General features: G+C 33.8%; 1 protein-coding gene, 1 long non-coding RNA gene and 1 pseudogene across 6 annotated transcripts in view; 2 read left to right on the top strand and 1 right to left on the bottom strand.

Moving 5' to 3' along the window:
• The first annotated feature begins 342 nt into the window (after positions 1 to 342).
• Positions 343 to 3,479, top strand: LOC149549838 (organic cation/carnitine transporter 1-like). The gene is made up of 2 exons (XM_089794972.1): positions 343 to 866; positions 2,177 to 3,479. Exons 1-2 carry the CDS (start codon positions 404 to 406, stop codon positions 3,337 to 3,339), a joined length of 1,626 nt encoding a protein of 541 aa, XP_089651098.1. The 5' UTR covers positions 343 to 403; the 3' UTR covers positions 3,340 to 3,479.
• A 5,887-nt stretch (positions 3,480 to 9,366) lies between these two features.
• Positions 9,367 to 25,576, bottom strand: part of LOC149549839 (uncharacterized) — a 78,688-nt gene continuing 62,478 nt past the window's right edge. For 4 of the 5 annotated variants that reach the window (XR_016354146.1, XR_016354149.1, XR_016354148.1 and 1 more), the window contains exon 4: positions 9,367 to 9,617. This is a non-coding gene — a long non-coding RNA (uncharacterized LOC149549839). Of the gene's footprint in view, positions 9,618 to 16,527; positions 17,144 to 25,576 lie in introns of those variants that run through there. The other variant, XR_016354145.1, reaches the window with a different exon arrangement.
• Positions 11,347 to 25,576, top strand: part of LOC149549840 (uncharacterized) — a 49,853-nt pseudogene continuing 35,623 nt past the window's right edge.

Raw genomic sequence — 25,576 nt, forward strand, 5'->3', positions numbered from 1 at the left:
ATTTATTGTGGCGGCTTTAATACGACGAAAGACGGCAACATCTGTCTCTTTATTAAAGTTACTCATCATTTGTCGATGCCTGGAATGCACATTGTGGGCTTCTGCACGCCGTTTAGAAATACGTGTAATTCCATTAACAGCAAAACAGGAGGAATCAAACTCTGACGGTGGCACAGCCCTTTCTTCACAGCCTGGTATGCATTTCTTTTGATACGCTCTACCAACCCACTATTTAGATTCCCTTTGTTACATCACGAATGATATCTATGATGGATAAAAATATCTGTATCTTCTTTCCGCGGCAGATTCTTGTCTGTGTGCTTTGAATTTAATATTGGAGCATCTTAACTTTAAAATAAGCTTATAAACGAGAGCAAAAGCATCATTTTGTAACTTGACAGCAATGGAAACTTCACACACTCTGAACCAACATTTGGTCAACGTCTCTTGTTTTCCAGATGATGGAGGGAAGAGTGAAAATCACGAGGAAAGAGAGCAGCTTTGTGTGGATGAGATTCTGGAGAAATATGTGGGTGGTTTTGGAAAAGCCCAGCTGGTTCATGTCCTCATTGTGTCTCTGGGATGGGTTTTTGATGCCATGCATACTCTTATTGCAGTCTTTTCAGATGCTCAGCCATCTTGGCAATGCCGATACTCCGAGAATGTAGAGTTTGGCAAGAATGTCACAGTGAACCTTCCTCCACGGTGGTGTACACCAAAATCAGATATCTGTGAAATGGATCGCAGTGTTTGGGAATGGGTTGATGGCAATGGAGCTTCTGTTGTCTCTCAGTGGGATCTCATTTGTCACAACAAGTTCAAGGCTGGCCTTCCTGCTTCCTTTTTCTTCATTGGGTGCATTCTAGGTACGCTGTTAATTTCAATCACCTTCTTTATGTTCTGATGGCTATCTTGCTGAGTTATATGGCTGGTTTTGTTTGATAGAATGCAAGAAAATGGGCAAATCTAGAAACATTTTGACCAGTTGGTGTTTTAATGTGTGGGTCAAATAATTTTATGTTTTACAGTTTTGAATCAAGTTTATTGGTTTGTAGTTTGACTCATCAGTGATTCATTACGTCATCTTTCTCATACTCTCATACTCTTTTAATTATCAGTCTTGAGTGGTCAGTTATAGTAATTTCATATGAAAATGTATTTTTGATCAAAATTCAAAAAATTGAAAATACAATTGATTTTCTTGAAATTTTCAGCATTTGTTCTTCATGATCTGTATTGTTTGTATTGGAAATTAAAAAATATTGTATTTTCGAAATTCTGAAAAAAGAAATGTTTTGACTTTTGATACACTCTTTAAAAAATGAATTTGATAAATAATGATTAATTTACTTAAATTGAAGAAGCCTAGATAAGTCATATTTAGTTTTTATGTATTTTCATAAGTTCAAACTATGTGGATGATTTCTATATCACATACTGTTATATTCACCAATCCAATTTTATTCAATCAATTGAACTGCAACCTTTTAAAACCAAATCTTACATTTTATCTGTTCTTTATTAATCATCCCTTGATTATGAACCAAAATTCACATTTATCCATTAAATTAGATGATATTTAAGATCAAATGATTCATTTAACATTAATTCCATCTAATGAAAAAATGTGACATGAATTGATAATAACATTTTCCATCAAACTACATAAAATGATGTCACGATCCTGTACATTAATCCATGATCTGGTTGAAATAATTCAATTGAATATTGGCAGACGAAATAGTTATAAGTTCAATATTCTCGGTTAATTTATCTCTATTTTGTAATATGTAGGAATGACAGCTGTTGGAGCTTGTAAAATTCATTTCCTCAAGAATATTATAAACGATTAACCATGAATTAAATTTTCGTATTGGCAGACTAAATAGTAATGAAAATCATTGTTCCTAGTTCATTTGTCTGTAATAACTCAATCAAATATGTGTATTGGCAGACTAAATTGTCATGAAGTTCATTGTTCTTAGTACATTTGTCCGTAATAATTCAATTCAATACATATATTGACAATCTAAATAGTCATGAAGTTCATTGTTCCTATTTCATTTCTATCTATCTTTTACTACGAAATAACAACAGTTCTTGGAGCTTTTAAAACTCATGTACATGTTATCTCAAGAACATTATAACCCAGTAAGTATGAATTTCATCATTGCAGGTGCAGGGATCCTTGGATCTGCGGCAGACACATGTCTAGGCCGAAAAAGAACACTAATTCTCTCATGTCTAATAATATCAATCTCAGGCTTCTTAACAGCCCTCTCCCCCAACATCTGGATATACTCTTTTCTCAGGCTGATCAGCGGTTTTGGGCGAGCAGGAGTGGGAATATGCAGTCTAGTGCTATCCACCGAACTAGTCAGCCATAAAAGGAGAGGACAGATTGGTCTCTACGGTTTCCTCTTCTTTGCTGCAGGTTTCGCTTCTCTTCCACCCATTGCATACCTCACAAAGTCCAGCTGGAGAACAACATATATCTTCATTTCCTCTCTATCAATGGCATACTGCTGCCTCTTTCTTCCCTTCACACACGAGTCCCCCAGATGGCTAGTAATCAGAAGAAGGGAGACAGAGGCTCTAGAAATCCTTAGAAAAATGGCCACAAGGAACAACAGCAATTTACCTCAGAATGTGGGTATTTCCGTTACAGCAAACCAGGATAATATAAGCAGAGCCAAGAGTATGAAAAGCATATTGGTAGTCCCATGGGCTCGCAAGAGAATGGCAGTTTTAATGGCGGTAGGATTTGGGACTGGTTTGGTCTACTATGGCATGCCATTAAACATTGGAAACCTCAGCTTCAATCCATATATAAACACAACACTGAATGCTCTGATGGAGGTTCCAGTCATAGCTGTGGGAACATTGCTTCTCCCTATAATTGATCGAAGGATACTGGTCTCTGTTTCTGCTGGTTCTTGTGCCGTGTGTTGCTTCATTTGTAGTTTTGTCATGTCGAGTAGATGGATGCAGATGATTGCGGAATTGAGTGGGTTTCTGGCGGTGTGCACCACCTTTGACATTGTCTATGTTTTCAGTTTGGAATTGTTTGCTACTGATGTGAGAAGCATAGCTGTGGCGATGCTGAGGCAGGCTGTAATGGCAGGAGCTGCCATTGCCCCTCTGGTTGTTGTCAGTGGAAGAACTCATTCTTCCTTTCCATTCCTTGTGTTTGGAGGATTTGCATTATTGAGTGCTCTGTTTACTCTGATTCTTCCTGAGACTAGAAATCGTCCTGTTTGTGAGACCATGGAAGAACAGGGAGAAGAAGAGGCTGGAGGAACGACAAAACCGCTCTTGAATACAACTCTACTTGCCTAACAAGGGATTTTAGGCTGCTCCTCCTCTTGTAGATTCTGTGGCCGGCAGTTTTGTTTTTTCTTTGGATTTGATTGTCTAGATTTTGAGCTAATTCATTGTGTAATATATTTTTTAAATGGGAATGAATGGTATACATAAAAGCATTCGTTTTAGGTGATATACACAACATTAATTATTATTATTATTTATTATTTATTAAATTCAGGAGTTATATTAAAAATTGTTGTCTATTTCTATCTTTATGTGTAATGTTATTTATAAATTATATAATCAATCATTAAAATAAGTAAATTTAAGTTAAGTTTATATTTCATTTACATACAAAATAGACAACAATCTTTCAATTTTTAAAGAGCTATTTAATGTTTAAGAGTAATTTGAAAATAATAGGTATGGCAAGATAAGGTGATATGTCTAAAAAGAGAGTTTAATTTCGTATATTTACTCAACTATCAATTGCTTGTAAGACTTAATTGTCATACCCAAATTTTACAAGGCAAAACACAACTACAAATTTTTTTTTTTGAAAGTAACCTAGGATGTTTCAAACCTTGAATAACACAAGATGCATTTGAAAATGTTGTTGACTCCTTTTATTAATGTTATATTAATTCTTATACAATTATATATTCTTGTTAATGTTCGTTGTAAAAGGGGAGTATAGTCAAAAGTTTATTCTCTAACTATAAGATATTATAGTAAATCAATAACACAAACTATACACATACGCATCCTGGAAAATGTGAGATAACTTATAAACATCATATTTACAACCCATCCCACATATAAAACCTAACATACTAACTATCTAACCCGACATCCTTACTAATTCATAATGACAATGTGGACCCATTTTCTTACTATCATTCATGAACTTACTAATTTCCTAAGCCTATCTCTTTTCTAATTATACAATGCCATATTCTTACACTCATAACTCGCCAAATGTAAAATATTTATTCAACCTTTAAATGCTAACACTTTTACTAATTTTATTAAACTCACTTATTTCCTAACACATCTCTTTTTAAACTATTTCTAAACCATAACCAAATTCCTTTTTCTACCTAATAATATATCCTATTAACAAACCCTAACTTTATCTACTAACACATTCCTTAATCATACAAATCTAGTACTAATCCTGATGAACTAATCCCTAGGTGTTAACTTTTTTACATCCTATAATTTACCCCCTAACTACATTAATATCCTACTTTACTAACTAATTCCCAACCATTACCCAAGAACACTTAAAAAAACAACTTAAATTCTATACTATCTAACCCTTCTTCCTAATACCCTCCTGCTAATCACCTAACCCCTTTCCTTAATCAAAACGTGGCCCTCCCATGGCTTACGTGACACACATGAGGGGACATTTAGCTTTTCATTTGGCCCCCTTTTGAAGCACTCCTCCCTAGGTACTAAGGAAGGAGTCTTGTGTGCGCTTTTTTTTGGGGAAAACAAGCTTACTTTACCTTACCTCAGCCTTTTTACACATCTTCCAAGGTCATGCATTTTTCTCTTGGGGAGTGGAATGTACTTGCCAAGTAGGGACCTCTCACACGTGAGGTGATGGGAGGGTGAGAATGGTGCAGAGAAGTGGTTGACCAAGGTAGGTGGTTGGTGGGGGGGGGTATTAGTTATTGGTTTTTTTTTTGTTATGTTTCCTTACAAAATTTTCTGACATGTCTTTGACCATGTTTTGGGTTTAGTGTATGGTTGAGTGTGATGAACACTCCTTAGGATAGGTTTAGCTCATGAAACATGGGTCAGTGAGTTTGACTCAAAATCACACAGTTAAATCCTGATATTCACATCACAATTTGACTTGCTATGGAAATTATCTTCTACTTATCAATTGATGAGCTTAAGGGGCTTTCTAATGAATGGTTCATAAGGAACAACACTTGGTGAAGGTTTTGCAAATGGGGTTGCAAGCTTTGGGTTTAAATATGGAGGAAACTCTGTAGTTAAGCGCGCTTAGGCTGGAGTAGTACTGGGATGGGTGACCTCCCGGGAAGTCTCGGTGCTTCACCCCTGTGAGCATCACCTAGATCCAATGAGTGCTGAGTGTTCCATTTATTCTCATGAGAGATGGATTCATGTTGAATCACTACTCATGAAACATGGGTCAATGAGTTTGACTCAAAATCACACAGTTAAATCCTGATATTCACATCACAATTTGACTTGCTGTGGAAATTATCTTCTACTTATCAATAGGTTTAGCTTTCTAGGGTCTTTTTATTATCATAATTTTTTTTGTCTTTTTTTTTTTATTTGACCTAGTTGGAAAGTTTAGGTTATAAAGTTTATATTGGGGAGATTCCAAGGAATATCCCTTGGAATAAAATATTGGTCTATAAATGGGAGGGGATTTAATTGCCTCTCCCATACAAATTCTAGAGAGCAAATAAGCATGTACGAACATGTTTCACTATGGATTTTATGCTTTCATTCTTTCTCTTTATTGTAGGAGATTTGTAATTGTGGGTTTAGTGATGTTTGATGTGACTTCCTTATTCCTTTTAAGTGATATATTTTATGTTTCACTCTTACATCCATCTAGATTAGATGATCAAAAATCAAAGATTAACACCCAAGATGCAGTTTGCACAAAATCAATTATATGTTTCCAAATGATGGTAAAACTAGATTTGGCAATGCTTATTATTGAAATATATTGAACCATTTTCCATGCATACATATGAACAATTGTAATACAAGAACTTTTATCTCCATCAAATCACATAACATGAAACCTTATAATGAATTCACTCAATCTACCTTGAATAATTATTACATTAATTCTCTCACATGAAAATTTTGCAAGTTTTAACTATAGATTGAATACATGAATCTACATATGTACAAGAGCTTAATCACCTAACTTCAACATGAATTCCACAATAATGGATATTCCTTTACATGAATTATTTCTTTCCTTCCTATGCAACAATGGAAATGTTACCATCTTTCTCTTACAATGCCAACTATATGCATAGCATCAATCACATTTTACACATTCACAATGGTATAAAGTAGGGGGTAAATCCCTCTCACATATCAAAGAGCATAAAATGGAGATTTTGCTATCATAACACATTACAAAATGACATGGAAAAGATTGATTTCTTCACAACACTTGATTCTTTCAATAGTGCCAAGGGGAAAACCCTAATTTCTTCATAGATCCCATTCTCACAACCCTACAAAAACAACATAAAGCCAAGAACCATGGAGGCTCACCTCCCATCCTAGGCTTCTAAGAAGCCACCCACTGAGCTAGGGAAACAAGACTCAAACAGATTATACTCAAGCAACTAACAATGCATATACCATCACATCACAATACATATACAATCCCTCCAAGGTTTAACACAATGATTCACCATTGGAATCATGAAACAATGGGTGAAGGTAGGCTCTCCAAAGAGGAGAATGCCATATCCACATACACATATACATCTAAAATTGCATAATGCCTCTTCAAAGCTATCAAAATACATCCTCCTCATCACATCAATACACTTATACCTCCCATAATACAAATGCCTCTTCAAGGCTATCAAAATGCATCCTCCTCATCACATCAATACACTTATACCTCCCATAATAACAAACAAGGCATATGGCTTCAATGGAGTCCATACTCCATGAACAACAAAACCCTCTACAAAAGGAAAATATCTCAACTTCAATGTTGAGGCCAACTAACCCCTTCACCCAAGGTTTTTTTCCCTCCCAAAGGTGAGTGAAGCCTTCACACCCATTAACATTCATGCACACAAAAACAAAGAAAAATTTCAAGAGAAATCCATCACAACAATAACACATGACAATGCACTCAACACCACACACATTACATTTTTCCACCACTATATGAATAATAATTAACACCATTAAGCAAGTTCAATGAAGGCCATGGCAAGGATACCAATTGATCAAAGCTAAAGGCAAAGGATAGTTGATGAAGAGCTCCATTCTCCTTAGTCTTTCTCCTTCCAAAACCCTAGTTGTCTCTAAACTTAGAGAGTGGATGAACACCCCAATAGTTTGTATGAGTCCACTAAAAAGACTCTCCCTCTATCTCTTTTTGGCAAAAACATCAAGCCACTATCTCTTACAACTTTGTCCCTACCAAATTTGCTACTTTTGACTGAGTGGAAAGATAATCATGTCAGGTAATCAGGATGTTTGCATAGTCATGTCACATAGTTTCAAAATCAATCATAGAATAATTCTATTACATTTTATTGGGCCATAAAATCTATCCTCAAGAATATCAACATATCCACCTAATACTACTTGCAAAATAATTAATTTATTACATTACATCATACTGAGTTCTACCATGTAGACCCTTATCCAATTTTGATAACAATTTTCATCTGTGACTATTAGTAATATTCACAAGGGTGGGTGTTGATTCATCTTTCCATAATAACCATCTAATTCAATTATCCTAATAGGCCATAAAATAGAATGAACCCATCGACATAGTTTCTAAGTTATGATATCTCGATCCTATATTCCATAAGGTCTTAGCTTATCAACCTAATGTAATTTCGAATAGGGTACTTAGCACAACAATAACTAAAATATATATAAGTCTCAATAAGATCTCAGGTTCATTATTGATAAGAAAAATGTCAATCATGACATACTTAGATCCCAAAACCTTCTTACCGTTGTTCTATCATAAGATGTATGGTAACATTATATAATTCACATTCTATACACAAGAGACAAAAACATGACATCTCATCTCCATATTCTTCCTAGCTCTAATAAAATTTGTATTATGAAGATTTATAATAGGGTACTAGGGAAGGGACCTTACATTGATATCCAAGTAAATAAACAAACTATTTAAAGAAAAAAAGTGATTACAAAATATTTTTCTAGTATAGAAATATCTTACAAGATATGTTAATTCCTAGTCTTATTGAAAGAATTTTGACGCTTTCTTTGCATATTTAATCCTAGACTTCTCCTTTAATCAATTCAAAGCTCTCAATTAGAATCAAGCTTTGGTGAATGGAAATTTAAATCAACAATTTGATTAAAATTGATTCAAAGCTCTCTTTGAATCTAATTTTGTTTTCCTTACAATTTAGATTTTACTATCCTTTTAACCAGTTTCGTGAGAAGAGGGGGAAATGAATTATGACAATTGTGAGTTTTCATAGCAAGGTACCTCGCATAATTATATCAAGCTTTTTGACTCAAGTTTTAAAGTTAATTGTATCAAGCTTTTTGAGACACACACACACACACACACACACACACACACATTAGGGAGAGAGTAAGAGATCTAGGGAATGAGACAAATTAAGAGAGAGGCAAGGAATATGGAGAGAAGGGGAAGAGAGAGTGAGTGAGAGGGGGAAAGAGAGAGAGGGAAATGGAGAAAATATATAGAGTTTAAGGATTACAACTTCATAGGGTTTAGGGTTTATAAACTAGTATAAAGTTTAAGGATTGTAGATTAGGGTTTGAGGAGGGAGGGAGAGGGAGGAGACAAATAGGAGAAAAGGGAGAGGAGGAACTAGAGAGATAAGGGAAGAGATATGAGTAGAGAGATGAAAGAGTGTTGAGGGGGGATAGTGAAGTGGGAGGGGGTGGATGGGGAAAGAAAAGGGAAAAGGGAGAGGGGGAAAGGAGAAAGAAAGGGGAAGGTAGATGTGGGAGAGAGGGGGTGGGGAGAGTGAGGGTGAAAGAGGGAGAGGGGAAGGGAGATATAACCTAAATTGTATTCTTCTATAATCTACACTCATTTTGGCCTCACTTTGGTGGTTATGCTTTATGCCCCTTCTTCACGTTTGATTTTTCTTAGCCCATTACCATTTTTCAAAGCATAAAATGATTCTCTACTCACTAGCCTTGATTTTAACCCAAAATGTTAGTCTATGGTGATGAATGTCATTAATATCTTTTACTATGGTGGCTAAAGCCACAGTCTAATAATTTTTGCCCCTAATTTGAAATCATAATGGTTGGGATTATAGGAAGCAAGAAGGTGCTCTCTAATGTCAGGTTTATTAAAAAATAAATAAAAAGTTGTGAAATTTGTGTATAAGAACTACCTACCTCTTTTGAACTCCTATAGATCATTCTATCTTTTCACATCAAGTATTTCAATTGAATAGTACTCAATCAAACATCTTGAAGGCAATTGAGTAGAAGTTTAAAATGAAAGATTTGAGTATTCAATTGAGTGATCATGATCAAGCTATGTGTTCCTCCATGCCGCGGGCATACATAAATACCTATCAATCAACATCAAGATTTGTGTTAGGATCTAAGGAGAGAAGTCAATATGAAAGAAACCTATCAAGCAACATCAATATTTGTGTTAGGATTTAAGGAGAGAAGTGAATATGAAAGAAAGGTATCAATTTTCAATTTAAGCATCTCCTTTTCAATATGAAAGGTATCAGTATTAATTTAAACATCTCTTGTGCGTGTGTGCGTGTGTGTGTGGAGGGGGGTGTGTGCTATAGGTTCAATTGTTGTACTAAAGTGATAAAATTATGCAAAGTAGAAGAAGACATACAATTCAAACTATGAACATGCAAAAATCGTAGAACTAATCTAATTATTTTCAAAAGTCCGACACGTTTTGGCTGAATTTTGTAGGAAGCAAACTACAAGGCATCAAGTGACAAAAAGATTGAAACCCCAGTTGACACACATGCCTTCAAAACTCATAGTCTGACATTTTTAGTTCTAAATTTGAGCGGCGATTATGTAATATCATTATCACAAGTGTATATATGTTCCCTATCTATAATTTGTATTAAAAGTTATATAATGTTATTGTCATAAATATTTTTAGTTTCCTTATGTATAATATACAAGTATATTTAAATGAAACATTTGAATATGTAAATGTGATTTTTTAAAACTATTCTCACAATATATTTTCAAACCTCTATAAACTTAAGTAAATTACAACAATACAATCTTTCAAAATAATATTAATAAATATCTATATATTACTCTAATTCTATAAATTTTACTTTTTTCCGCCCTTGAATAAACAATAAAACCACTTGTAGATGCTACTATACGTATAGCACTGATTTGATCAATTATAAAGAATTAAGTTGAAATGAAAGTGTGTATACAGTTTTGATCAATTGTAAAGAATTAAGTTGAAATGAAAGTGTGTATATTTGAAAAAGCTTAATATAAAATGAAATGGAAAATTAAGGACGCTTTGCATGTCAAAGGTCAGAATTACTAATTTGATGTCAGCACAATATGATATTGAAGTAGATGAGTTGATTGTTGACCAAACCTAACATTAATCTTTGTTTATGGAATCCATGTTCTAGAATTTCTGGTTAGTTTCTCCTGGTACAGCCCTTCAATAAACTCTCAGAATAAGAGACTTCAAGGACTACAATCCCAGCAGCAGTAAACAATCCTTCAAGATTATTGAAGACCCTTGATTTGTTGAGAGACTTTAGTAAAAACATGAGAGAATATGGCAAAATCATAAGATCGTCTCAGCACACAAGTCTATGAATCAATGGTCAAAGAGATTATGAAGGAACCCAGATCTTCTTTTGGCATTAGATCCAAACAAAAAACTATCAAATTTTGTCCATAAAGAACATGAAGGGCATTAGATCCAAACCAAAAAAATTAACATTCCCACATGTATTTGAGTTTTATTACTTCCAAAGTTGAATAGAAGTACAAACTTATATGACATTTCATGTCGATTTATCAACATAAGTATTTCTAATTGAAATTCTCTAAAAACTAATTTTCTAACTAAATTTCATTTGAAAATGAAATAAAGATCGAATACCATTACAGAATTTTCTAACTAAATTTCATTTGGAAATCAAATCAGATTGAATCCCATTACAGATCTAATACATTATGGCAAGATACATGAAGAGAGAAATCTAGGTCTAATCTTCTGACTCATCATCTCCACCAGAACCCTGATACCAGATCATAAGCAACACCATCAAAAGCACAATGGCCACACCCACTGGTGATCCTCCCACCCTATGGAATGAGGATGGATCATTGGCAAAGAAGAAAGAAGACAAAGAAGTGGAAGCAGAAGGAGAAGAAAGCCATCTGATAAGAAGAACAAGAGCCACTGGAGACAACATCATGATAATCTCTGGATCTATCATCATGGATTCCAATTGCTCAGAGAGCGTGGTGTAAATGGGCACTGCCAAAACCATCCCTGCCATGACTGCCACTACAATAGCTTGGAAAGAAACAGAAAAGTAAGCCATTCAAACAGAGGCAAAAAAAGGCATTCACCCAAAGCTGAAGACCCATTTGTTGTGATATTATTGAATAAATACATGAGTTTGGTGGAGCCATGTGAGTCTCAGAAAAAAATGGCTGTATTTGAATATATTTTGTTGGTTTCGAGGCTACATCTACGTACTCTAGTCTTATTATACAAAGATGGAATCTTGGAGATCTTGTAAAGGTAAACAGTAGTTAAAGCCCAGATGGATTCCTAGTTGCTTGAGCACCTTCTTATAAAAAAATAGAGAGTTTTTGCTCGTGTCAGGATGTTATGGGCTTCAGATAACTTTTGAAGCGAGCAGTTAAATTTCGAGGAATGGAGAAGAAATAATGTGGACCGTAGTTTTATATTGAAAATTTGTATTGGGGGTCATATTTGTTGACATCACCATGAGAGATTGTTAAGATTGCCACCACCCACTTTTGAAAATAATGGTTTAATATTGATCAATCAGAATATAAATTTAATTATGTTTACAGATACCGATTTTTAAATTCACTCACATTTTATTATGGGGAGGGAAATAAATGCAACTTCCATTAATTTAGAGTTTCATTTGACTTGTATAGATGGTCATCCATATACCAATTCAGAGTGTAATTACTGATAAATAATTAATAGTAATTAGGATGGGGTTTAATTTGAGTGGAAATAACTTTGTCTAGTAGTTATGAGGTCACGTCTAGTCATCCTTTTTTCACATGATAGTGGAACCATGTTGTGCTATGATATTTTTGTTTTGTGTCTATAAAATTTATATTCTATTAAAAGAGAAACTAGTAAAAATGTAACTATTTTTAATTATTCTATATTTATATCAATAAATACAATGTCAATAGATTGTATTACACATAATATAGAGCAATTGTTCATGATGAAAACAATATACTTTTTGAAAAGATGTGTAGTTGATAAAGTGATGATGCCATTGAAACTACTAAAAGATACATGCATCATAATATAAACATAAAACACACATCACTAGAAGATATTAAGAAAGAAAAGCAATATGAATAATTCATTTATTTATTAATTGACATAACAAGATGAAGTAAACCCAAAAGAAAGAAGGATTAGATTTGATTACCATTTATTCATTAGATTCATTCACTAGTTTGATACTTCGCTCAAAAATGGAAGAGAGAGAACACAAGGAATTAATACAATGTTAGTCATTAATCATACACTATGGTGACATTACCAAAGAAGGGCTAAAAAAAGATAGATTCAAAATAACTAACTATTAACGCACTCCCATCTTTCCTTTCTTACCACACAAGAAATAATTGGAATGATCATGGCATACACATCAATTGCTCTCAATTTGAGATCCTTGGAAACTAGAGAGGTAAGTAGTTATTTTGACAACCATAGTTGGAGTTACACCATGAAGATTGACTAATCAATTCCATTCACATTTTATAACTCAAAATATATCATGCAATTTTATATTAATACTAAAGATTGATGAAGTCAATGTAAACATACATCTAACTTCAAATGAGCATCATAGGTGAATTATAATGTTCATGACATCTATTTATATTTAATATAACTAAGGTTTATCAACCTTTCATTACTTGAGTTCTTCAAAAAGATTTTTGTAAGCTATCTCTTTGAAATCTCCACCAAACATAATTCAATTTTCTTTACATTACCTCATGACTCTAGTAATAACTTATTGATTTTCAATTTAAGCTCCAATGACATAACTAGAAAACTAGATTTCACCATTAGTCCATTAATCAATAGAAAACAATCGCAACAATTATCAAGCAAGTATTCAAAGGAGAGAACCCAAATAGTCACATTAAAGTTCTCTATATCATTCCAATTTAATGGGATATCTCTCATGTTACAATGCCAAATTTCGAAGTTCAAAATGTTGCATTCAACCAATTAAGAGCAATTTTATTTGAAACTTAACTCACTAGATGTCCATGAACATGTTGACCACAATGAAAAAGGACAATTTTTAAACACACATTTTCCACCTTAAACAAATAAGTCAATGCAATTTAAAAGAGAGAGAGAGTTTAAAATAAGACCCAAAAATTATTTTGCTAAAATTCAAACAACTCAGTTCACTATCTAATTTTGAAATAATAGTAATAGTTTTGAAGAAGGCAACAATCTTTCTAGTCCAATAATAGAGAAAGCTATGCAAGAACCAAAAACTTTCTTAAGCTAATAAAGAATACCAATTTTATAACTTTGTCATTCTAATGAATTCATAATCTCTATGCTACATTTGTGCTTCTCTTTATAAATCTAGTTAAATGGTTATTTCATAAGTAATTTTGATAATTATATTTTAAGTTGTTCTATACTCCTACAGATATGAAAAAATAAATAGTTAGACATTTTTTTTTGTATTTGAAATATAGTGTTTTGTGTTCATACCATATCCTTCATTTACAAAGAATCTCCTCATTAACACAATTATACACCACTTTCTTCACTAATATGATAAAAATACAAAATTTTATCAAATGAGGGCACTTGCAAAACTCCATATATGATGCATTCTTCGAATAGGGACAAGTTATGGCATTATTATCAACTCTGGGAAACTAGAGGATTGTCATGACTTACACTTCAAAAGTAGGACCTAAACAAATATATCATGTAAAGTATCAAGGTACACATATAGACAGTTGAGCCTACCTACATTCGATCTTTGAGGATTTCTCCATGCTCTTTGTTGTCATCTCTAGTTAAGTATACTCTTTATGAGTAGACATCGCTTTCTTAACCATTGATCAACAAACCAAAAACTATGCTCATCTAAATCACGGGTTGCTACTCTTCTCTTGTCAATGATGCCAATATACTCTTATGTTATCTTGTCAATTATTATGTCTCTATATTTATCATTCATAAATAGATGACACAAAGTCACATGGACAATTTCATTTTCTATGGTATTACCATTACTTCAAAATGTCAGTATCTCTACACATGACACATTGTCCTTATCATATACTCAATTAAATCTCAACCTTATATTAAAATGTCATTATTTTATGTTTACACCATTATATAATTACTTTTCTTTAATTTTTCTTTAAAAATGTAACCCTTCATGTGTACTTAGTATTTTGTAATGTAAAGAGTATACATACGAGATGCCACTTTTAATTGATATTCTCAAATCTCATTCCTTGACCTCGACCTCAAATTATTTTCATAATCTCATCTCAAAGTTATTTTGAAACAACACATGTCCTATTAAAGTTGTTCTTCACAACATATCCTAAACCATCACAATTGATTATGGAATGTACTTTTGAAATAGGCAAATTTAACAAAATCTTTATCGATAGCATACTATAAAATCCTTTCTACTCTTTGAGCCTCTATTTCAATAAATTTAGATTGAAAGGAACATAAATTATACAGTATCCTTAATACAGTTTTGTGATAATTCTTTGAACAAGTACTTTTTAAAGATAACTCTTTGAAAAAATACCAAAACCTTTAATCCTAATAATTTTCTTTCTATCCATCACCTTTTCAAAATTCATCAATTTAAATATTGAAATATTTCAAACACATCCATTGTTTTACCTATTATAACAAAACAATATACCAACACTTGTACCTGTAAGAGGTCCAAGGGATAAGACGATAGCGTATTTTATGCATATTATCATTCTATGAAATTGCGTAGATCACTAAAGGGTTCAACATAATTTTCTTATGACATATAGGATATTTGGTCATGAAACAATAATGGCTAGAGTGGTCCAAAAGTTCTTAACAACAAAGGTATTTTAAAGCTAAATTGTAGTTTATCAATATAATTGTAAATTGCCATTAGAAGCATGCATGATGTTTAATAGAAGCATTGCATGTAAGTAAAAGTACGTGTGCCAATTTTGATAGTATAATATATTTGTATGGGTAAACCTTGTAAGATTTCCCATAAAATGTGAGCAGTGCTATTATTTGGAGTTAATTAGTAAATCTTGCGTATGACAAGTCAAAACGACTTTGTTCGTCTCTTTGTTGCAACTAGTGAACCTGTAAAGAGAAGTAGATAATATTGTCAACAAACAAAGGACATTCTTAGTTTAGGTAATTGAAGAAAGGAAAAGTATATTGAAGAGAGGGAGTGAAAACGAAAAATGTATAGTATCAAGTGAGAGAAAGAACAATCGAGCTTCTTCTTTCTTTCTAATAATATTGTAGGGGTTTTTTTCATTTTGCAAAAGTGGACAAAAGAGAAGGCAGGTTCAATTAGAAGGCCTTGTAGGGATTTGACCCAAGAGATGGTTGTAACGGTGAGGCCTTGTCTTTCGATTTTACCTAGATCAATTGTGGTCCACTCTATGTGAGATTTCGTGATTTGTGTATAGTGATAGTCCATGAAGTGGTTAGTGGTTGTTGGGTATGGTTGCCTCGGGTAATTGGATGGATTGGAATAGTTTTTGGGTTCTTGATATACCATGGTGGGCCATTATAGGTATCAAATGTGATAGTATGTTGTTTTTAGAGGACTGCTGCAAGTGTATTAGCATCGCCATTCTATTCGGTATGTGTTTTTCAAATAGCAACATCCTTGAATTTGTATGAGGAATAAACCAAGAGAATAGAAATGTCCGTTTAGGACATGTCTATTCAACAATAAATATAATGACATTATATATATATCATTGTGATTATATTAACTTCTTTTTACCTCATAGGTTTATCCTACCAAAGCTATCAAAACATCAACACTCCCTCTTAGCTAGGAAGGATAAACACAAGACATGTATTACACCATTGGTAATATAAGGTATGGAAAACATATATCTTTGATGAGATGATATCCACCATTATGATATCACAATTGATATTACGAGTATTGGCCTCCTAGAATATCAAAGATATTCACCAAGTACTCAAAAGGTTTTGATATCACATCTGATATCAAGAGTATTGGCCTTCCAAATTATTGACATTCGATATTCACCAAGTACTCAAATAAGGTGTGATATCACATTTGACATTACGAGTATTGACCTCCCAAAATATCAATGATATTCACCAATTACTCAAAATAAGGTTTGATATCACATATGATATCAAGAGTATTGGCCTCCCAGAATATCAATGATATTCACCAAATACTCTGAGTAATGGTCTCCCAGAATGTTGAGATGCAAGACATTCACCATGTACTCTATTTGTTTGATCCCATAATACAAGTTATTGTCACCTTACAACAACTTCTCCAAATACAAGTGACATCATTTGAAAGTCGTCACTTCCTCATGATGTACATAGGGGGTAGACTCATTAAAATCACAGTCATGAGGAATATTCCATAATAAAAATCCTCTTGTTTGATACAATTTATTGATAATTGAGTAATCCATCTCAAAATGGTTTACTCCCTCTTAATCAATATGATCAAGATCACCGAAGGTTGACTCATATCCTCTATCTTCTCCCTCTTTTTCAAGATTGCCTGAAATATCAACTTCCCTCTGAGTCTCAATCTCCCTCTTTATCCTGCAATAGCATTCTAGGAGGAAAAGATCAAGGCACATAGCTCTTATAAAAAATAAAATAAGAAAGAGATTACAATATAAGATATTTCCAAGAAAACATAAATTATAAACTAGTGTCATTCCTTCTTATCTTGCTTTAAGAATGAGCTTGATTATTCTTATATAATAAATATATAATTTAATATATACATTAAGCATATATGTATATATTCTATTTAGATTTTCATATTAAAAATCTATCACTAATATACATATTAATGATACAAGAAACTTAAAATATATATGGTGATAATATCAAAAGAATTTAAATAGCACATTTCATTAAACATCATGCTTACCTTTCGAAAAATTAGATACCACTTCTTAATGAATCTCTCTCTTCTATATAATTTAGGAACTATCAAGTGACTTCATATGATTTCCTCTCTAATCCTGTCCAATTTCCTTTAAAACACGTGGTAGGTTATCAAATCTCAGCGTATTAAAGACCCTACTCAATGTGATGGCTCTCATTGGCTTGGGAGGCAGGTCTAAATTGCAGTAGTTGCATTTGTGATCGCTTACAATTTCACTATGGTCATAAATTCACAGAGAACAAAGTTAGATCCATGTGGCCCCCAAACGATGGCTATCCTTATTATAAGGGTTATGCCACCATGGTATTTTGGCTCAATTATTTATATCTTTTGTTAGTTGAAGTACATACGTAGATCCCTTCCTCTGTCAACACGTGACCCATCCTTTTACCGATGGAAGTAATGTTTTTCTTTCTTTTCTTTTCTTTCTACCCAAAATATGATGATGTTTTATTCGATATCTCTGATTTGCACTCCCTATATGTCCCAATTAATTTATCGCCCTTTCTATCAGTTCAGGAGAATCAGGGCCATGCATCAGTGCTTTGCAATGCAACAAATAAGGCCCCATCTAGGTTGTAAGGAATTCTCTTCATTTGCAAAAATATTATCCCTGTACATGAATTTCTTAAGCATACAATAACAGTTCAATATTATTGATTGTCTATACACGGATATTATTATTTGTCTCGTAATATAAGTGGCTCCTGTTATAACTGACATGGCTCACTGTTTCTTCTCCACGAAATCTACCATATAAACTATGGCCACAGTCTCCCATATGAGAGACACATTTATTTGAAGAATCATTGCATCTTGGACTGCAGATAATGCTCTCCTTACATTAAATGATTCTGTGAATAATTGGATGAATCTCCCTATAAACTGACTTTGCTATGACTCAGTCATTGTTGATGCTTGAAAGGATATGTCTTTCTATAGTCTGAATTTAAATGAATTGATATATCTGCCGCCAGACTTAGTAATCCATGTATTCAACTCATTGTTGTTAAAGAAGAATAGAGAGAGTATCTCGCTCTCGGGCGCTTGCTTCTATCTCCAGAACCAGCACTATCGAAAGATTAATTTTCCCCCGATTTTATTTATTCTAAAGACTCATGGAAATATAAATTTAATTTCTGTGTTATAATGTGTCTTCATTATTGAAATTTCACAGGTTGGTAAAGAACTTGCTCTGCTACCATGTTGTTTTTAGAGGACTGCTGCAAGTGTATTAGCACTGCCGTTCTATTCAGTATGTGTTTTTCAAATAGCAACGTTCTCGAATTTGTATGAGGAATAAATCAAGAGAATAGACATGTCCCTTCAGGATATGTCTATTCAACAATAAATATAATGACATTAATTATATATATATATATCATTGTGATTATATTAACTTCTTTTGACTTCACAGGTTTATCCTATCAAAGCTATCAAAACATCAACATAGTAACATATGTTGGCAACTTAGGAGGCTTAGAGGATGGGGCATATACAATGTCCTTTACTTCACGAAGATATCCATTGACAAAACCAGTTTGTATCCGTAGGTTTGTGGTAAGAATGACACGTTGGAATTTACATAGGAGAACTTCTTATAAGAGCTGGTCATCTATATAAGTTTCAACATATTTGCGTTGTGTATTTACAACTATATAGAGTGCAATAGGTGCATTTAGTTGTTTGAGTTTTCTTTAATTCTGTAAAGCAACTAGTTCATTTGTGGCAAACAAATGTATTGCTTGGTTGAAGTCCACTTGCTCATTTGGTGGAAGGTGTTTGTTTGTGCACGTCATTAGTAATTTCCAGTCATCCTCAAATAATTTTATATTGCACATGTTTTGTAGTTCATGACGAAATTTTATTTGTGTTGGGTTGCCACCATCTTGTCTAAAAATTGTTTGCAATGTTACAATGATATTAAACTTGAGCCAAAGATTTCGAGCTATCGTGTGTGCTACATAGATAGGTTTGTCCACAATAAGTGGAAGCTGTGCGAGGTCTCCAATTAGAATTATAGATAGATCCCCAAAAGAAATGTGTTGTTGGTGGAGAAATGCCTTACATAACCTAGAATCAGTTTTAAGTAGCAATTTTGGGCCTATGAAACTCATCTCATCGAACATAATATATTTGATATTTTTCATGTCTTCTTGGAAAGTTGTTAACATTTTTCCTTGTAGTGGTTTCATTTCTTTAATTGGTATCTTAAGGGTTGCATGTATATTAAGTGCGACAATTCTTGTTGGTGCAAGAACTAGGATAGGAGTTAAGCCATATGGGGAATTATTTTGGAGAGAAGTTCGTATACAATTAATTAGATATGACTTGCACGTTCCTGATGTGTCTTGCAAGAGCATGTACAAAGGTTCAATATAACAATTGCCTATGAAATGATCTAAAATTAGTGAAAGGCCCAACTGTTGTTTACGTGACAACTCGTAGTTGTGATTGAACTCATGTGTTGGTGGGTCTTGTAGAGATAGCTCGTCCTCACTTCCATTATCTTCTCCCAAGTCAGTTTCAGTTTGGTCTCTGCGATCAATATGCCAAACATTGTATTTCAACAATGACATGGCCTTCCAATGAGTAATGATATCTTCTTTGGAAAGACCAATATAAGTTGTGACATAGCATAAATGTTTGTACAAAAGGAGCTAACTCCAATAGGATAGTTCAAAATTGTCAGAGTCTTCAGGTGGAACCATATAAAATTTTGGGAAGACTTGGACAATTTCTTTGTCATCTCTAGGAAGCCATTTCCACCCTTTATAATTGGCAAAATATGTATAAGATCTAGTTGAATCAATGAGTGAAAGTAGCTCTAAGTGTGTGGGGCTCTTTACATAGGCTTTTATGTAGGTAGATTGTATTACATGTCCATTAGTAGTTGGTTTAATGCGATGAAAGAATTTTTTTCATACATTGAGCGATATGAAATGGCGGTTACAAATGACAAGAGGAAGTTTTTGTAGCATGTGGCATGTTTCTTGTGCACTGAGATAGTGCTCAGAAACATTTTCTACCATGATTTTTTGGTATGCTTTGATGACATTATCTTGTTGGTCAACATCTAAAAAAATCCTTGATAGCATATTAACACAACTCTTAGATTTTTTCTTTGCTTTAGAAGCGTATTTGGTGATTTATCTGAGAATAAGAAGTCATGAGGTGACAGGTTGGCAATCTATGTTTGCCCTTCATATAGAGAGCATATGTGGATTATGGATGTAACCCTATCATCATTGGGTGCGGGCTCGTATGACTTATGACTTGAATCATCACAAAGCAATTGTGAATCACCACATTCTTTCCAAGGTCCTTTATACCTACATTATATTTGGTAGCCTTTCTTTCGTAGGCAAGTCCACTCGATGCATTTGGTGTCATTGAAAATGATTAATCAATTCTTCATAGTCAATGTGTGGATTAGTAGCATATATTGCACGTGTGTTGAGCAAGCATGGATCGTCAGTTGGGGCCTTATGAATAACATTTTCAATATCACATTTGGATCGAGGGTTCCAAGTAGTGACATATTGGTCGAAGAATTCTTTGGCCTTTCTTACTTTGATAGGGTTTCCCCAATCCAATGCATCCATATTGGGTGCATTTTTTATCCAAATGAACTCATGAATGTGAGTAGACCCTTGGTTTCTCCACTCGTAATGATACCAATCATTGACTGCACCCATTAGTTTCTCAATGACCTCTTCACGAAAGATTGTGAAACGTTGATGTAGGTATAACTTTGTTGAATGGGGGTTTCTAATCACATTATGTATTCATTGTTTGTTGTTTAGGTTGGTAAATGCTACATTTGGGGAAACAACAACATGTAGGTCGGGCCATTTTGTGTTAGCTGCGCTTAATGTCAAGAATAATGTGGGATAAACTACTTGGGTAATCAAATCTGTTTGATTTGTGTGATGTTTATTCCAGTATGAGCATGTACCTCATAAGGTGGATCCAAAATGCATTAGTTCTTCAGCGAATTGACAATCAGGCAGGTTTGTTAAGTGGGAGCGGAGGACTTTTATAGTGGAAGGTATATTATCATGAATTTTTCATTCAATAAACATTGATGCTAGAGCTTGGCTACAACGACACATCATAAGGTTAAGGAAGAAGTATCTAAAGCGAGGGTGTTAATTGAACCTATCGTCATGAAATCGCATAAGGTGCAGAGCATATTCATAAAGTTGTACATCTCTTACCTGGGCTTGCATGTGTTGTACAGTTCCCTTTGGGAATAGAGTTGGAAATGCCATATCAAGCAATCCCTTAGTGGTGTACTCATTAATGGGCATCAAATTAATGTAGGGTCAGTCGAGTATGGTGTTTGGTTTGTGGTCGAGGTGCAAAGATTCTTTAATGATTTGCAACTCACGTTGTTTGTTTGATACACTAACCATAAATGAGGTAGAATTTTGTATGAACTATTTTTGGTCAATGGGTTCTTTTTCAAGGTCATTGTTGGTTGATTGAGGCTCGTCATGTTCGTTATGAAAGAGCAAAGCATTTCAGAGAGGTCAAAAGTAGTATTTGAAAGTAGCGATAATGTGGTCTCATCGATTAGCACATCATTGCACCTGATGGTTGGTGGAGTGATTGCATGTGCTGGACTTTTCAGTGAGCACTTATTTCCTCTCTAAGATGAGCATAATACAAGTGCCTTCTCTTGCAAGACTGTAGTTGATCAGGGCTATTGAAGAGTGAAAGGCTGCTAGAAGTTTGTACAAGTGAAAGTGGAGGTGGAGGGGTTTGTGTAGGACGAAGTGTTGGAGTGAGTGGAATGACCAATTGATGTGGGGTGGTAGTAGAAGGGTGGGAGCAGGACTAGAGTGTATGAACAATAGAGGTGTGGGAGGAAGATGTGTGATGGATGCTATGACACACACTATTTTCAGCTCTATGGCTAGCATAATACAACCAACTACTTTCACGAGATTGAAGATCAACAGGACTAGTTAAATTAAGTTGTCCATCTAAATCATGTCGATTTGAGTTCATTTTTTGTATTCGTTAAAGAAGACAAAAGAAGTGATCAATAACTTTGATCCTTGATAATATATAAGTGTAGGAGAACGTATGGTAGCAACAAAAGTAATTGTTACTTCATAGCAAGCTATAATGTGTTACAATTAATCTTGGGTAATTAACAATTTACATGACAAAATTTTCTTGCGAGAGTTGTAGGATAAAGGTTATAGTACTAATCTATGTGGATGTATAATGAATTGGTTTGTATACTACATTATATAATTGTAAGCCATCAAGAAAGCAACATCATAAAGCTAAACATAAGCAATATGAATATTAAAAATGCCACAGTTACATATTCAAAAAAATATGAGTTGCACAATTGTATACAAGACAAGTATTAGCTTCATTAGAAGCTTTAATAAAACCATAAATAAAATGTTATCTCTAGGTCTAGTGTATGTAACAAATTTTGAAGGGGCCTTGAAACTTTGTACATAGATAGAAGACATAGAAGTGGAAAAAATAAAGTGAGTACGGAAGAAGAGATAAGTAAAGAGGTACATATAAAGGTTCATAGGATAGTGGTGCTATGTAGCACTTGAAAGACAAAGTGAAGGAATACCTTGTAACAAAAAGTTGCATTCATTAGTAAAACCAATTTTTCTCACATCAACAATAGTTGATTTTAAACGTGTTTCATTGTTGTATGTTTCCATGTGGTTTGATAGGGTAAAATGGAATTGACATTATTGTAGATTTTTAATAACAAAGTCAAACAAAATGTTCAATTTCACAGTTGAATTGTAGCATATATAGTTCCTTTGTAGGTATCCCAATGAGTTTAGTTGCAACCTCATCAAAAGTTGTTGCCCAAACACCACCTGTGGGGTCTTCAATCTTGACTTGAAGAACATTTCTATAGTTACATTCTGGAAAAGTAGCTAGACACTTTGAACAAGACCAATGTCCATCAACATTTTGTTCTACTCTTTTTTTGCATTGTTTCCCCACAATTTCATTGGGACAAGCTGGATAGTAGGTAGTTTTGGTCTTAATGAAAACCAAGTTTGCTCTAACAATGCATTGTACTAGTTCTAATGTGTGTGAAGGTTCTTCAATGATAGATGAGATGGTATTTTTTTTAAAGATGGTGGATGACCCTGCAAGGTGTTTTTGGGGTAGGAGGATTTTTGGGCCATTTGATGCAAACCAAGATAATAGTTGCTTTGTCTCATCAATATCAGGGTTGACAAACAATTGCGTTGTTGCCAATGTATTCACCACCTTACAATGTATTCAACAACGCAACCATTTTTTATAGAAAGAACAATAACCTTTTTTAGATGGTACATTTCTCGCAATTCACTGCCTTCTGTTTGAACCACTTTACCCCACAAAGTTACAGTTATAGTGGACGAAGACATATCTATAAGTTTGAGACTCCGCCTAATGACCTCAGTTGCATCACTTTTGCATTTTATTGTAGAGGAAGGATCAACACATATAACAATTCCAATGAGATTAAGAGAAGAAATAGCATTCTGAGACAAGATATCTAGAATGTGCATAAATGAGAAATGTAGTGTTGGAATTAAGCAATCATCTTCACAACGGTTGATCCTAGAATCATCAATCAATGTGATTTCTATATCACTATTAAGCTTATTATAAAATTTGTTTGTAGATTTGATAGTACCATGAGTCAATGTATAAACACTTCCAAGTTGAATATGTTGGAAATGGAGGTCTTCTATTGCATTGAAGCAAGTGACACGAACTTCAATTCTGTCACTATCAACCATATCAAAACTAAACATGTGCCCATTTCCTTTGTTGCTTTTGAAATGTTGGATATCTTTCTTTGCAATAACATGACCTTGTATTATGCATTGTGGTTGGAAAGGATTCAAGCTTCCAACTGGAGAAATAGTAGTGGGGGGAGGTTTTTTCATTAGGGATGCATGCAAGCCAAACATTGACTTTGGAGGAGTTGGTGGAACAGATGTGAGAAGTTCTTTTGCATTTGTCAATGTATCTGAAGAAGGTCGTTCCTTTTCTACAAGTCTCTCAAGTTCTCCGAAGAAGGTGGGGTCACCGATTATTGCATGTGTCGCAGAGGAGACTAGTAGTTTGGAGACTACAATCCACCTACACAAAAGAGAAGATTTGTATATTAAGTATTTTGTGTACTTGGATGGAACAACAAAAATAGTTTATTGTAAGAAAGATTCTACAATAGGTGGCTTACCTTGAGGAACAAATGGTAGGAATAGTAAACCAGTAAGTTGGGTTATAGTGCCCTTTTGAATTTGTCCTATTATGACAAGGTCAGTATAATTGCTTGGCAAGGTAGCTTTTTGTAAGTGGATCCCATCAAAGAGTTCTAACTTGTGCCTAGTGGTCGATTGGGTTGTATGACCAATTGGTGCAACCAAAAACACTTGAAGAAACAGATGCACAACTAAGTTGTCACTATTGAGAAGTGTAATAGCATCTTGTGTCAAGGACAAAGACATAGCTAAATGGATTCGTAATGAACCTATTATTAGCGGAGATGTGTTAAGCATTGTTTAGAATAGAAACACAAAAAAAAATGTTTCCAATACTAAGGAGCATGGAAACAAAGAATCTAATGCAAGGATAAGATGTTTGTAATATACATAGAACCACAAGCACACTATTGTATAAGTATAAGACTATGAAAGCAAAGGCGATAAAAATATATTAGGTTGTCATATAAAATAACATGGATGAAAATTTATTGGACCATTATTCCTTGTGTGGACATGTATGGAAAAAAGTGAAAAGTTGGGCTAATGTAATATGTAAGGAAAAATATAGCAAAAGATAGAAAGATGCACCTTAACACAACAAGTAGATAAGAGTATGATGTAGAGCTTGTAAATGATAGATGCAATAAATCCTATAAATACAAAAAAGAGGAAAAACAAAGTTAGATAATAGAAGTAAATAGATGCACATTTGTGGAACTTGGGCTATAGTAATTTTGCTTATTAGTATTTGTTAGTAAACTGATAATTTAAAAGTAAACAAATTGTCATACCACCAATTAAAATGATTAATCAATA

The sequence above is a fragment of the Cupressus sempervirens genome, chromosome 7 (genome assembly GCF_028749045.1).
Source record: "Cupressus sempervirens isolate cs-2001-9-10 chromosome 7, ASM2874904v1, whole genome shotgun sequence".
Classification (NCBI taxonomy): domain Eukaryota; kingdom Viridiplantae; phylum Streptophyta; class Pinopsida; order Cupressales; family Cupressaceae; genus Cupressus; species Cupressus sempervirens.